Below are 15,942 nucleotides of genomic sequence, written 5' to 3' on the forward strand. Positions count from 1 at the left end.
ACAGCAGTTCCATGCACAGCGTTTATTTTATTGCCACAGATATGGCAAACAAGCCTCTGCAAACCACTTTGAAGAAAGCACAGGGCCCATATGGTTGGATGATGTCAGCTGCTCCGGAAAGGAAACAAGTTTCACTCAGTGTTCCCGGAGGCAGTGGGGAAAGCATGACTGCAGCCATCGGGAAGATGTTGGTATCACCTGCTACCCTGGTGGCAATGGACACAGACTATCACTGGGTGAGGACTGGCCACAGCTTTTGAGTATCCATAATTCAATAGCCCATGCACCTCTATCCACTGGTCCGGCATGTGAAACATTTCTCAGCTTTGGCTTTTTTAAGTCAGTTTTCTAATAATGCTCTAAATCAACTTTTGAGTCTCTCCACCAATGTTATAAAATTTTTGCTCCTAAAGTTACTGTTCTTTACCTAGAAGCTTACATTTCTCACTAAAAATCTTTATAGTCACATGGATCTGAAATATTGAGTGAAGAAGCTATAATGTCTGTTGCCCTATTCATCGGTCCCCTATTCTGATTCTCATTCATCTTGAATTCTAAGGAAAAATTGGGGACAGGATTTTAAAAAATCGGAACAAAACAATAGCTCTCTCTCCTATGATTTATTTCTTCTTTAGTTCCAAGGTCTTGTCAGTCATTGGTCACCAGCCATTCATTGCTGTGTCCTAACCTAGATCTTTCAAATTTCTCAGTGGGTTCCTAAGTGGATTCACTGAAGAAAATAGTCAATCCATCTTTTTAAGGTACCCTGTTACTCTAGAAACCCATCAGTGTCTTATACTGTTCCCCAGTTCCAAATTTCTCTAGACTTCTGATTGGATAAAAGGCAAGTAGCTCATCTAATAGTCTGGAAATATTTATGGATAAAGATCCTTTTGTGAGCAGAGAGCACGTACATGTCCTTGACAGATTTAATTAACATCTGACTATTCTTAACATCTTAACACTTTTGAGGATGGCAGAATAAATATGAATGGATAAGACACAGGGAGATATTAAAAAGACTTGTCAAGACACTACCATGGCTCTATTATATATCCAAACACATATTTTTTGGTGAATAGATGTTAAAATAATCCCAAGTGGTCTTTACTTTTCACCTCAGAGTTGAATCAACCCCTTTTGTATCCTTCTGTTTTGAGACTGTGAAGCTTAAGTCTTCACATTATAAAATAACATAACTTGTTGAATCTCACAGTATTAACTGTATTGTATATTTAAGTTTGTCAAAGTACATAGTTGATTCCTCCTTGTATTCTAAACTGTGAGAACTCACTGCACTAATCTAGCATTATACCAAGTAGAAATACAATATTCTACTCTATCCCTTACAAGCCATACTTCCAACTTTGCGTTTCATTTGTCCTCTTCTCTTAATCCTTTCTTCTTCTGGGGGATTGTAATCCTCCCAGGATTATGTGATGAAAGATTGTATGTGGTTGGGGAGATAGAACCTATTTGCTAAAGGGGTGCCTGGGTGGCTCAGTCGGTTGAATGTCCAACTTCAGCTCAGGTCATGATATCAGGATTTGTGGATTCAGGCTTTGTGCTGACAGTGGAAAGCACAGCAGAGCATGCTCTGGATTCTCTGTCTCCCTCTCTCTCTGACCCTCCCCTGCTTGTGTGCTCTCTCACAAAAATAAACATAAAATTTTTTTTAATTAAAAAAAAAAAACAAAAACATTTGCTAGAAATGTATCTCCTTAGCCCTAGATAGCAGGTATTTCGATCATGGAGTGATGTATTCAGGCACGTTATTCATCAGTATTCCAGGCGATGAACTACTATAAATATTATACAAAATATGATAATCTGAGTTATCTGAAGGACCGTGTGGTTAAATACATGCATATGGTTAGGCAGCTAATCTCTTCAGTTACCCTGAAAATCTTTAATTCTAGGATTCTAGACATATTTTTTAAAAATTTAAAAAGCTGAGGATGATAATTATTAATAAAATATGTGATCATTATTGTAAATGTCTTGAGTCCTAATTTCAGTAATACATTTATTAACTATTCATTTGTCTGAAGAGCATTATGTCTGAGCCAAATATACTTTTAGAATAGAATCATATTACCATTTATCCATCCAAAGAGATTATTATTTTCCCACTTATCAAAAAGGACTACATATTTAAAACAGAAGCTTAGAGAAGGAAATCATGGAATAGTGATATACAAAGCAGCATTTTTAAAAACAATTGAGATTTTTTTACTCCTTTGACACTGTAATAATGAGCTGTTGGACTATTACTATTTTCAAGTATTTAAAGGATAACTTGTGTACCTTAACTCTGAATGTGAATGAAAGTGTTCTCAAAATTAATACTTGTTCAGTAGACATGTAGGTGGAATGTTGAAAAGTAATATTCTAATTCAATAAAAGTAATTCTAATAAGAATGTAGTTAATACTTATGTGAATTGGGGGAAATATGCAGAATGGTAAATATATGGATTTCTCATTTTAATATTGCACTGATCATTTTTTTAAGTTTTATTTACTTAAGTAATCCCTACACACAATGTGGGGCTCGAACTCATGATCCCAAAATCAAGAATCTCATACTCTTCTGACTGAGCTAACCAGGTGCCCCAATATTGCACCAATTCTGTATTTCAGAATATTATATCCTAGAGAGATTTTATCCACAGTGAGCTGGTCTCTTGCCTAATTTTACAATATAAAAATTTGACTTTTAACATAAGCTAAATTTTATCTTCTAATAAAAATACTATTTTCTAAAAATAATGTATTATATCAATGTTACAGGAAAATTAAAACTTTTGGAGGTCCAAGTTTGAAATATATAATTAAATTATATATTAAAGATACTTAGATGCCCAGAGGACTATTTAGTTTTCCTGAGCATTTTATATTTAAGATTTTAGAAATAAAACATGTATATTATTGCTACCATAATGAAAAGAACTTAAACAGTAAGATGGTGTTGATAGAATGGCTTTTGTCATCCAGTTTGCCCTTCAAGCATTGAAAATCCAATGATTTTGTAAAATGAAGGGCTAAAGTTAGGTTCAGAAATACTGCATGCATTATTTATACAAAGCATGCAACTGAGGCTTTAAAAACACTTTCTCATTTTTATTTTTATGGTATATGAAAAACTGCCCATAAAATGACTAGAATGGAATGTGGAAATCTAATTCCATGTACATATGTTTACTTAATTTTGGACCAAACATCCCAAAATTTAAAAATTAAGAACTTTAAGAAAAGAACTTCACCTTTTTGGATTTTTTTTCTTTGAGGATCACTTTTCTACCTTATTCCTTTTAGAAAAAACTCCAAACTTTCAGATGCGTTAATAAGAAATGTAATGTTTCAAATATACTGTGTTTTGTGACATGGCTAAAACCCCAACATAAGCCATGCATAGGGTAGGCACTTCATAAACATTTGTTGATTTTGATTTTGCTATCTTGATTCTGCTATGATGCCCGCCCCACGAAGTGAGTATGACAGGTACGGAAACCAAAGTGCCAACAACTCTGGGGATAAAACAAAGAAGGATGGAGAAATAAAAATGGATCAGAAGGATCAAAGTAGGGTATGTTCATCTTGCCAACAGTATTTTCTGTCAGTAAACAAAGGCCAATCTAGCAATGTCATATGTTGTTTTAAAGAGAAATGATATTTTTTCTTTAGCTGCTTACTTCACCTCTTTAGCTCTAATCAGTTCCACATGCTTCATGGTATTCCCTAAATCCGTACCAGTAAATCTTAGGGGCCCCAAAGCTGAAGACCCTTTCAGTAACTAGGTGATCTAAAGTGTATTGGTTTGCTTGGGCTGCTGTAACAAAGTACCATGCAGTGGATGGCTTAAACAACAGGTATGTGTTGTCTCACATTTCCCGGGTCCAAAATCCAGGTGTCATCAGGATTGATTGCTTCTCAGGGCTAAGAGGGAAGCTGTGTTCCAGGTCACTCTCCTTGTCTTATAGATGGCCATCTTCTCCCTGTGCCTCCTCACGAGTCTTCCCTCTGTGTATCTCACTCTTCAAATCTGTCCTTTCTATAAGGACATCAGTCATACTGGATTAGGGCCCACCGTGACGACTTCACAGTTCAACCCATGACAGTATGCAAGGTGCAGTGAGGGCACTTTCAGTTAAATAGCACCATCTTTTTTTTTTTTCCAATATATGAAATTTATTGTCAAATTGGTTTCCATACAACACCCAGTGCTCATCCCAAAAGGTGCCCTCCTCAATACCCATCACCCACCCTCCCCTCCCTCCCACCCCCCATCAACCCTCAGTTTGTTCTGTTTTTAAGAGTCTCTTATGCTTTGGCTCTCTCCCACTCTAACCTCTTTTTTTTTTTTCCTTCCCCTCCCCCATGGGTTTCTGTTAAGTTTTTCAGGATCCACATAAGAGTGAAACCATATGGTATCTGTCTTTCTCTGTATGGCTTATTTCACTTAGCATCACACTCTCCAGTTCCATCCACGTTGCTACAAAGGGCCATATTTCATTCTTTCTCATTGCCACGTACTACTCCATTGTGTATATAAACCACAATTTCTTTATCCATTCATCAGTTGATGACATTTAGGCTCTTTCCATAATTTGGCTATTGTTGAGAGTGCTGCTATAAACATTGGGGTACAAGTGCCCCTATGCATCAGTACTCCTGTATCCCTTGGGTAAATTCTTAGCAGTGCTATTGCTGGGTCATAGGGTAGGTCTATATTTAATTTTTTGAGGAACCTCCACACTGTTTTCCAGAGTGGCTGCACCAATTTGCATTCCCACCAACAGTGCAAGAGGCTTCCCGTTTCTCCACATCCTCTCCAGCATCTATAGTCTCCTGATTTGTTCATTTTGGCCCCTCTGACTAGCGTGAGGTGATATCTGAGTGTGGTTTTGATTTGTATTTCCCTGATAAGAAGCGACGTTGAGCATCTTTCATGTGCCTGTTGGCCATCCGGATGTCTTCTTTAGAGAAGTGTCTATTCATGTTTTCTGCCCATTTCTTCACTGGGTTATTTGTTTTTCGGGTGTGGAGTTTGATGAGCTCTTTATAGATTTTGGATACTAGCCCTTTGTCCGATATGTCATTTGCAAATAACTTTTCCCATTCCGTTGGTTGCCTTTTAGTTTTGTTGGTTGTTTCCTTTGCTGTGCAGAGGCTTTTTATCTTCATAAGGTCCCAGTAGTTCATTTTTGCTTTTAATTCCCTTGTCTTTGGGGATGTGTCAAGTAAGAAATTGCTGCGGCTGAGGTCAGAGAGGTCTTTTCCTGCTTTCTCCTCTAGGGTTTTGATGGTTTCCTGTCTCACATTCAGGTCCTTTATCCATTTTGAATTTATTTTTGTGAATGGTGTGAGAAAGTGGTCTAGTTTCAATCTTCTGCATGTTGCTGTCCAGTTCTCCCAGCACCATTTGTTAAAGAGACTGTCTTTTTTCCATTGGATGTTCTTTCCTGCTTTGTCAAAGATGAGTTGGCCATACGTTTGTGGGTCCAGTTCTGGGGTTTCTATTCTATTCCATTGGTCTATGTGTCTGTTTTTGTGCCAATACCATGCTGTCTTGATGATTACAGCTCTGTAGTAGAGGCTAAAGTCTGGGATTGTGATGCCTCCTGCTTTGGTCTTCTTCTTCAAAACTACTTTGGCTATTCGGGGCCTTTTGTGGTTCCATATGAATTTTAGGATTGCTTGTTCTAGCTTCGAGAAGAATGCTGGTGCAATTTTGATTGGGATTGCATTGAATGTGTAGATAGCTTTGGGTAGTATTGACATTTTGACAATATTTATTCTTCCAATCCATGAGCAGGGAATATTTTTCCATTTCTTTATATCTTCCTCAATTTCCTTCATAAGCTTTCTATGGTTTTCAGCATACAGATCTTTTACATCTTTGGTTAGATTTATCCCTAGGTATTTTATGCTTCTTGGTAAATAGCACCATCTTTAATGGTGTCAATAGAGATACATGAAATTCTATAAATCATTTACATAACTTAGATAAACCTCAGTTTGCTAGAGATCAGTTTCTCAACTTTAAAAAAAAAGGAATGTCTTCTATTTATTTTAAATTTTTATTATTTTTATTTTCTAGCTTCAACATTTTTTTTTTTATTTTTTATTTATTTTTGGGACAGAGAGAGACAGAGCACGAACGGGGGAGGGGCAGAGAGAGAGGGAGACATAGAATCGGAAACAGGCTCCAGGCTCCGAGCCATCAGCCCAGAGCCTGACGCGTGGCTCGAACTCACGGACCGCGAGATCGTGACCTGGCTGAAGTCGGACGCTTAACCGACTGCGCCACCCAGGCGTCCCAAGCTTCAACATTTTTTAAAGTCTTGAGGCATAATGGACATACTATATTAGTGTCCGGTATACAGCATAATGGTTCAGTACTTGTATACGTTGTAAAATGATCAACACAAGTCTAATTAACACCCATCACCTTACATTGTTACAAAAAATTATTTTTCCTGTGTTGAGAACTTTTAAGATCTAATCTCAGCAACTTTCAAATATGAAATACAGTATTATTAACTATACTCACCATGCTGTGCATAACATTTACATTCAACTTTAGTTATCTTAGTAATTTTTATGATTTAAGCCCTTCTTTTGAAAGCAATAGTAAATGAGAAGCCTGAGATGGAAATTGTCCTTGTTAGCTGCCTTCGTTTTTTTTCTCCCCATGCATTCAAGTTACATGTCAAGGGTATATATGTTTATGCCTTCTTAAAAATCTCAGCTTTGGAGTATAAATTTTTAGCTGTGTTCAAGGATAAATGACCAGACATGAAACAAAAACAACTCCAAGGCAATATCTTTTACTATTTAGAAGGTAGTGGAAATAATAAGAGACTCTTAATGATAGAAAACTAAGGGTTGCTGGAGGGTAGGTGCGCAGGGGAATGGGCTAAATGGGTGATGGCATTAAGGAGGGCACTTGTTGGGATGAGCACTGGGTGTTAATGTGTAAATGATGAATCACTAAATTCTACTCCTTAAACCAATACTACACTATAAATTGAACCTAAATTTAAAAAAAAAGAAGTTAGTGGTAATAAAACCATTCACAAATTACAGTGCTAATTATTCATTCATTCATTTATTCATTCATACAACAAACAGCTATGGCATGTCCTCTATATGTGAGGCACTGTTCCAAGTGCTTGGGAATTCATAGTTGAGCAAGTGAGTACTCTGACCCAAAGACTTCAAAAGATATTGCAAAAGTGGATATGGTTTTTTATTAACACTTCTCTCTCATTCACTCTTTCATATTACCCAGCTAATTTTATAGTTAATTTAAAAAAATGATTTGTGTTTTACAAAGTCTTTCATACTTTGACATCAGTTTGCTGTTTTGGCTTTTCTAATACTTTTGAATCATGACTTAGGTTTTCCTATCAGACTGATGGGTGGAGAAAATAAGAAAGAAGGACGAGTGGAGGTTTTCATCAATGGCCAGTGGGGAACAATTTGTGATGATGGGTGGACTGATAAGGACGCAACTGTGATTTGTCGCCAGCTTGGCTACAAGTAAGAAAAACCTAATTATTTGGAATGGTTACTTGATGAACATTTCTAACTATTCAGGTTTGTTCTAATGAGTTATTTCTTACCTAAAATTAATTTCTATGAATCAATTGAAAATACTGGCAGCATGCTGACTTGATTCAGAATTGTGAAGAGATACTAATTAAGAGTCTATTTAAAATTTTCTATTCTCCTATAAGCCATATACACTGTTATATAAGAAATGTAGCTTTTGGAGTGTCTGGCAGGCTCAGTCCATAGAGCATGCAACTCCTGATCTTAAGGTCCTGAGTTCAAGCCTCACGTTGGGCCTAGAATGTAATTGTTTTATTTTTTAGAAATACATATTTTATATTTTATTTTTTATTTTATTTTAGAGAGAGGGTGTTTGAGCAGGGGAGAGGGGCAGAGAGACAGAGGCAGAGAGAGAGAGAGAGAGAGAGAGAGAGAGAGAGAGAGAGAGAGAGAAGGAGACTTACGCAGGCTCTACACTCAGTGCAGAGCCTGACGTGGGACTCAATCCCATGACCGGGGGATCATGACTTGAGCTGAAATCAAGAGTTGGACACTCAACCAACTGAGCCACCCAGGTGCCCTGGGCTTAGAGCTTACTTAAAAAAAAATGTGGCTTTTATATAATAGCAAATAATCTAATATTCATAATACTGCTTGTGTCAGGCAGAGGTGTTAACCTTTTCTCTATGATTTAGGTTTCAATACTCTAGCCTTTTAAGAGACTCTGGGGTTCTGAAATTGTACTTAGTTCTCCTTATTCACAGTAGTTCCACTCTCTAAAATTACAGTAAAACACTGCATTAGCTAATGCTCAGCCATGGCTTCTAGAGTTAAGGTTGAACAAGGCAGTGCTCTGCCTTCTCATTTTAGCTCTCAGTCTTGGAAACAATTAAGAATTTTGTGGTCTGTTAGTACTTTTTTTAAAATTTATTTTGCATTTTTATGCTTTTTTTGTTAATCATTTCACTGTTTAAAATGCCCCCTGAGCACAGTGCTGAAGTGCTATCTAGTGCTACCTAGCATCATTAAGTGGAAGAAGGCTATGATTGTGATGTGCCTTATGGAGAAAATACAGGTGTTGGATAAGTTTCACTGAAGCATGAGTAATAGTGCAATAAACATGGCACTAAATAGACTGGGGAAAGGACACTTGTTTCAGTTTGAGAGCTGAAATAAACAAGCACATTATCTTCTTCTGACGCCTCAGCTGGGCAATGCACATTTTTTGAGGCTTTGTGCATGTCTGCAAATGACTGAAAGCACCGTGAGTATTGATTTGGCAGCTACAAATATATGTAACATGTTACAGTATAGAGGATATAAAATTGAAATGAATATTGAAATTGAAATGAATTGATGAACTCAGATTACTAATATTGGTTTGGATTTTTAAAAAATCTTTAATTATACATCTATGCATATCTTAAATATTGATAAATTTAACTGGTTATTCTATGCAGAATACATTTTTCTTTAAAAAAATTTTTTTTACATTTATTTATTTATTTTGAGAGAGACAGAGATAGTGCAAGTGGGGGAGGGGCAGAGAGAGGGAGACAGCGAATCCCAAGCAGGCTCCACACTGCCAGCTTAGAGCCTGATGAGGGGCTTAAACCCACGAAACTGTGAGATCATGACATGAGCCGAAACCAAGAGTCAGACGCCCAACTGACTGAGCCACCCAGGCGCCCCAATACATTTTTATTTTAAAAGTATTTCTAATTTAATAAAAATTCAAATGTTTTTTCTTAATTTTTAATTCAAAGTTTTTTTGGTTACCCAGAAACAACTTCAATTTCCTGCTCAGTTTTGGACCTAGTTGTAATTCCAATTGTCTTATGGTAAATGGGTCCATTATTTGGGATCTAGATTTTCAGTATTCAAATAGGTATATGACATAGATTTTCAGCTTTCAAATTATGAGGGATAGAAGTAAGATAGGAAGAGTTTATGTTAGATGCCTCGGTGAACTCTGTCAATGATTTATTTCCTTTGCTAACTACTTTTCTAACACTCCTTCCTTTATTTGAAAAAAATATATTATTTTTCTTACATTGCATTCAGAGTGAATTTATCCAAAATCAGCCATTAAAGTACAGCAAAACCTTGGTTTGTGAGCATAATTCGTTCAGGAAACATGCTTATAATCCAAAGCACTTGTATGTCAGAGAGAATTTCCCCATAAGAAATAATGGAAACTCAGATGATTCGTTCCACAACCCAAAAATACTCATATAAAAATTATTACAGTACTGTAATATAATACAAAATAATAAAGAAACTACAAAATATAAAGAAAAATAAACTAACCTACACTTACCTTTGGAAATCTTTGTGGCTGGTGTGAGGGAGACAAGAGGAGGATTATTGTGTAGGACTACTTTCACTGTCACTAACTGCTACCTATTGGCTCGATGGAATCTTCTTCTTTTTGTGCAACTTTACCAAGTTGGAACCTATCCAATGACCTTGAATGAAGCAAAGCATTCCTAAGCTTACTCTTGTATGGAAAAGTAAAGGACTGTCCATAGGTACTTTGAAGTGACAAAAAATACACTAGTCCCGTTGTGGGCACCTTCCAATGTTCTAAAAAATCACTGATTTCTGCCAAACACCGCATCCTGAGACCAAGCATGGGAGCATGGGAGATGATCACCCACAATCCTCCAGTGAGAGAGAACCACTGACTCAGTCATGATCATGTGACATTTAGCATCACGTACTACTCGTGTTGCAGGACATCGCTCGTTTCTCAAGTTAAAATTTATTAGAAATGTTGTTCATTTCGTGGAACACTCGCAGAACAAGTTACTTGCAATCCAAGGTTTTACTGTATATTGCTGTTTGAGACTGGTTACTTGGCTAACTTTTATTTTTTATCAGAATAATCCAGGAAACCTAGTGTTATCTTTGGAAATAGGAAGGGAAAGATCAAATTGATCCTTGAATTGTGTGTCTAATCAATGAGAGGAAAAGTTCATAAGCATATCCATCAATACATTTTCACTTTAATTTCTTTCTACATTTTTTATTGCTTTTAACTTACTGGTTAGCCCATTTTACATTTAACTTAAAGTTTATTTATTTTGAGAGAAAGAGTCAAAGAGGGTAGAGAAAGAGGGAGAGAGAGAGACTCCAAAGCAGGCTCTGCATTGTCAGTGCAGAGCCCGATGCGGGGCTGGATCTCACAACTGTGAATCATGACCTGAGCCAAAATCAAGAGTTGTACACTTAACTGACTGAGCCACCAGGTGCCCCTATTTTGCATTTAACTTAAATGGTGAATTTCGGTAAGAAATAATATAGGTTAAGTGAACAAAGTTTGTAGCAATTTTCAATAATGGTTCTGTAAGAATTATCAAGAAAAGCATTGAAAGAAGAGCTTACTGTGTAATTGTTTCTTTAAAATAAAGTCTCCTAATAAGTAAATCAGTAATTAAACGTTATAACAAATTGGATAATCATCTTCTAGTGCACAGGGTATAATTTACCATCAAATAATATTTACATGAGAATCATGTGGCTATTTGATTAATCTAAATACACTTGAATGTTTTTATAATTTTCCACTCAGGGGAAATGGATTTCATGTAAGAACATATATATAATTGTAAACAAGTATGTGACTAGAGAATATTTTTTCCCCTAGGTCTACTTGGAATTGTTAAAAATTCTTTAATAAGGCATGTCTTTGTAGAAATCAATCCAGAAGACTTTTAAGCTGTCAAAAGGCTTGGGTGTTAGAAATAGAAGTTTCAGAGATCTGTACCCCAGCCAACTATATTATATGTGAGGCTTTGGAAATACTGAGGAAATACTCCTTGGAAATACTGAGAATCCAAATAGCATTAGACAGTATTTCCACAATGAGAGAAACAAAATGAAGTAACAAAACCAGGAAACAAGAATGGTAACTAATGTAGATATACTTAGAGTGAACAGAAAGTAAAAGGGATTATTTAATTATGTATTACATGTTACATAATGTCTGACAAAGTCTAGCATATGAGCATATTATTTTTAGAGGGCTCAGAGAGAATGTGTTGATATCAGTTACACTCGTCAAGATAGACTAAATAGCTATGATGGAAATTCCATTCTGTTTGAACTTTGTGTGAATCCATTAGCATATGTTCTCAAGATGACATTGTTCTTGTACTGCATATTTGTTTTAGTACCCCTCAAAAGAATTTGCAAAATTGTGTGTCCCTAGAGAATTAGTAGAGACCTAAAATTAAGTATATCTAGTTTTTACCTTATAATTAAATAGCTGCAAAGGATATAATTTAGTTTCTGGCATATTTGTGTATGATATTTAAAAATAGAACAGTTATATCACTCTTAATTATATCACTCTTAATTATAATCCAATGGAATATCAGTATAATAGTGACTTGATACTGTCTGTAATCTATTTAAACAATACATGAGGGGCACCTAGGTGGCTCAGTCGGTTGAGCGTCCGACTTCGGCTCAGGTCGTGATCTTGTGGTTTGTGAGTTTGAGCCCTGTGTCGGGCTCTGTGCTGACAGCTCAGAGCCTGGAGCCTGCTTCTGATTCTGTGTCTCCCTCTCTCTGCCCCTGCTCTGCTTGCACTCTGTCTTTCTCTCTCTCTTTCTCTCAAAAATATATAAACTTTTAAAAAAATTAAAAAAAATACATGAACAAGCTCTTCTTTGACCTTGAGAAATTTTACATAGTTCCTTCTCTTGAAATTGTATTTAAAATTTTCCTTCTCCATAGTATCCTAAAGTTGCAATGCTTTAAAAAACACGTGTATATGAGTATATACATATATACATACTTATGCAAATGTGTGTGTGGCTGTGTGTATGTGCATGTGTATATGTATATGGAGAGAGCAAGAGAAAGAGAGAGAAATTAAATCCTTCTAAAAAGTTCCTCTTTAGAGTTTATGATTTCTAGTATACAACCGATTAAAGACAACACAAACAAAAATTTGGTAAGTAAGTATTAAATATAGGAAATAAAAACTGAAGAAAGGTCCCATTTCTAACTTTGATGAGTTGGGTTTATGGTGCTTGGTTAAAGGAGACTTCATTGCTATCATATATTTTGAATTGTTCTTTTGACCACTTCAGAGGCTTTTAAATCTTGGGGTAATGCATTGTGGTAGGATTTGGGATGAGTGAAAAATATGTCTTTCTTTTGTGTAGTAGGAGAGGAAAATTTTGAAGAGTTGATTTTCATTTCAGCCAAACCAGTTTTAGGCGAAAATACACATGTCATTTGAGGATCTAAATACTGATTCCCATAAAGCCATGCATCCTTAGAAAGTCATCTGCTACTCCCAGGAGCACTTACATCCCAGTTTAAAGACTGTCTAATGTATTGAAATTGTCTGCTGTGAATTACTGCCTGGCTGTAGCCTAGTGGGAAGTCCCTTCCCTTTTTTCTATAGATGACACAGTCCTTAGTTGATAAAAAAAAAAAAAAAAATCAACAAAGTTTTTTTAAATTCCACTACATTGCTGAGAATCTCTTTATTTAATTATGCACTGTTATTAGTTAAAATGTTCCCTAACTTCTATTTCTAATGTATCTAAAATGGTGCATTCTTTTAGTCTGTAAGTTGATAAATTTCTAAGAAATCATCCTTCATTTTATTTAATGGGTCTAATTTTATTTTCTATGCGTTTATCTCTACCTATCATCTACTTCTATGGTATTTATGATGATTTTTTGTCTGTTCTTTGTGTACTCTTCTGTTTTTTTATATGCAAGCAACCCTATTTTCTACTTTCATTCTTTCCTTTCTTTAGTGGTTGGACACTCAGCATTCTTATTGTTTTACTGGAAGTTCTGTTAAAATTTTAGCAAACATGCTGGCATATTTTCTTACCAATTTCAGAAATTATCTGTAAGTTTCCCTTAGCATGCTATTATTTACTTCCTACCTCCACTCATCCGCACTTCCCACACTGATGGGAATCACCTGGGATTTTAATTTCAGAATGCTATTAATTTTTTATTTTCTTTGAATGATGCCTATTTGAATTTCAAAAGGCTTAACATTATACAACCACATTGTCAACAATTATTTCTGTTTTTTTAAAAAAAAGATTAATAAAATAAGCAATATTTGGCGATTCCAACTCAGAAAAAGGAGAGAAAATACAAGTATACAAAAATACAAATATACATTAGAGAAAAGAAAAGGAATATGAGCAGATACACATATCAGGTTAAAAAATTATAGAATACTGTGAACTACTTTTAGCTAATAAATTTGGAAATCTAGATGAAATGAACAATTATGTAGGAAACCACATTTTCAACAAAAATATAATTATGAAAATTGATAGAAAACCTAAATAGATTAATGATCATGGAAGCAATGACTCTGATTTTTTTGCTGAGGAGTTTTGACTGGTCTTCAATTCAGGTAATTCCCAAGTTATATAAATTGATGCAGAGTGGGAAAAAAGATGGAAATCTTTCCATTCATTTTATGAGGCTAATATAAATTTATTTCATGACTAGATAATCCAAGTATACTCACACACACATCAAGAAAACTATATTCCATCTCATTAATCTACATACAAAAATTCAAACAAAATATTAGCACATTTAATCCAATGGTGTATTTAGACAGATTTGAAGAAATGGGAGTCTATTGCAAGAATATAAAAATGGTTCAAAGTGAGGCATTCAATTAATGTATTTCAGTGTATTGTCTATAAATTAAAACAAATATGATCAACTAATAATGGCAAAACTTTATATGTTAAAAATCACCATTTCTTCCTTATGTCTCTTAGGAAGCTTAGGATAAAATAAAACTACCTTACCTTTATATCACATTCATCAAACAGGAACAAAGCAAGCATGCCTGCTATTACTTCAGTGACTCAGTATTATCTGAAAGTCCCACTATCATTAAGCATTGAGATACCAGTATTGAAAAGGAAGTCAGAATTGTTACATGAATAATGTGATTGTCCAACTAAAAAACCCAAGAGAATCAATGGGAAAGACACTAGAACTAGTGTTATTTTTTAAAAGGCAATAGTTCCTATAAGCTAAGTAGAAAATAAAAAGAAAAAAAGATCATTTAGAAGGTACAAAAACCAAAAACCAAACAAAAAACCCAAAAACTACCCAACTAGGAATAATCACAAGAATTGAGACCTATATGAAAAAAAGTAAATCTTTACAAAGGTAGAAAAGTTAATAAGTGATATACAACAATCCTGAATGGGAAGACAGAATAGAGATTAATCTATTCATTAAATGCTGCCCTTATAAAAATCTTTTTATTTTTCTTGGTGTGGCTGAGGGTAGGGGTGGGGAGAGGAACTTGACTTCAAAAGTCATCTGGAATCAAATCCATGTGGTACTGGCACAGGAATAGGCAAGAAGTCAACGATACTAACTACAGCAGTGATTACCAAACGATACTAACTACAGCAGTGATTATCAACCTCGGGTGTACACTAAGATCACATTGAGAGTTAAAAGAATATTACCCCCATGACCAGCCCCATTCCCATGGATTTTACTTTAATTGATGTCAGGTGGGGTTCAGGTTTTGCTATAATATAAAAGCTTCCAAAGGTAATTTTAATGTGTAGCCAAGATTGGGGATTACTGTATCGTAAAGACCAAAAAATGACTTATGTACATGTAAGCATGATAAATGTTAAATTATAAAGACTTTTAGAGGCTCCTGGGTAGCTTAATCGATTAAGTGGCTGGCTTCAGCTCAGGTCATGATCTCATGGCTCATGGGTTCGAGCCCAGCGTCAGACTCTGTGCTGACAGCTCAGAGCCTGGAGGCTGCTTCGGATTCTGTGTCTCCCTCTCTCTCTGCCCCTTCCCTACTCACGCTCTGTCTCTCTCTGTCTCTAAAATATATAAAAACATTTAAAAAACATTTTTTAAAAAGCCTTTCAAATCAGTGGGAAAAGTTATTGGGACAATGACCTTAGGGACAAAAATAAAACTATATCCCATACTAACACTAAGCAGAAATAAATTCCAGATAGATCAGAACTATGATGCACAAAATAAAGCAGAAAAACTTTTCTTTGAATAATCACATTTTAATTATACATATTTCAAATGAATAAGTTGCTTCCCAAAGACTTGCCCTGTATTCAGCAATATATATACAGAACCTTAAAAAATGTTTATATCTGTTGAACAAAAATACTACTTCTGGGAAGAAATCTAAGCTGTCTACAAAAACTTCTGTTTAAGAGTGTGTGTGTGTAACAGACCCTTAAATAAGAACAAACAGAGGGTTACTGGAGGGGTTGTGGGAGGGGGGATGGTCTAAATGGGTAAGGGGCATTAGGGAATCTACTCCTGAAATCATTGTTGCACTACATGCTAACTAATTTGGATGTAAATTTAAA

General features: G+C 35.4%; 1 protein-coding gene and 1 long non-coding RNA gene across 4 annotated transcripts in view; both read left to right on the forward strand.

Annotated features, from left to right (window-relative positions):
* Window positions 1-15,942, forward strand: part of LOC109248620 (uncharacterized) — a 249,515-nt gene that overhangs the window by 107,078 nt on the left and 126,495 nt on the right. The gene's annotated exons all lie outside the window — the stretch shown is intronic.
* Window positions 1-15,942, forward strand: part of PRSS12 (serine protease 12) — a 75,782-nt gene that overhangs the window by 36,040 nt on the left and 23,800 nt on the right. For all 3 annotated transcript variants that reach the window (XM_053901286.1, XM_019418386.2, XM_053901287.1), the window contains 2 exons: window positions 40-236; window positions 7,405-7,546. In XM_053901286.1, coding sequence (XP_053757261.1) covers window positions 40-236; window positions 7,405-7,546 — 339 coding nt within the window. The remainder of the gene's footprint in view (window positions 1-39; window positions 237-7,404; window positions 7,547-15,942) is intronic.

Source organism: Panthera pardus, unplaced genomic scaffold, assembly GCF_024362965.1.
Source record: "Panthera pardus isolate Hobbes unplaced genomic scaffold, ASM2436296v1 HiC_scaffold_13, whole genome shotgun sequence".
NCBI lineage: Eukaryota > Metazoa > Chordata > Mammalia > Carnivora > Felidae > Panthera > Panthera pardus.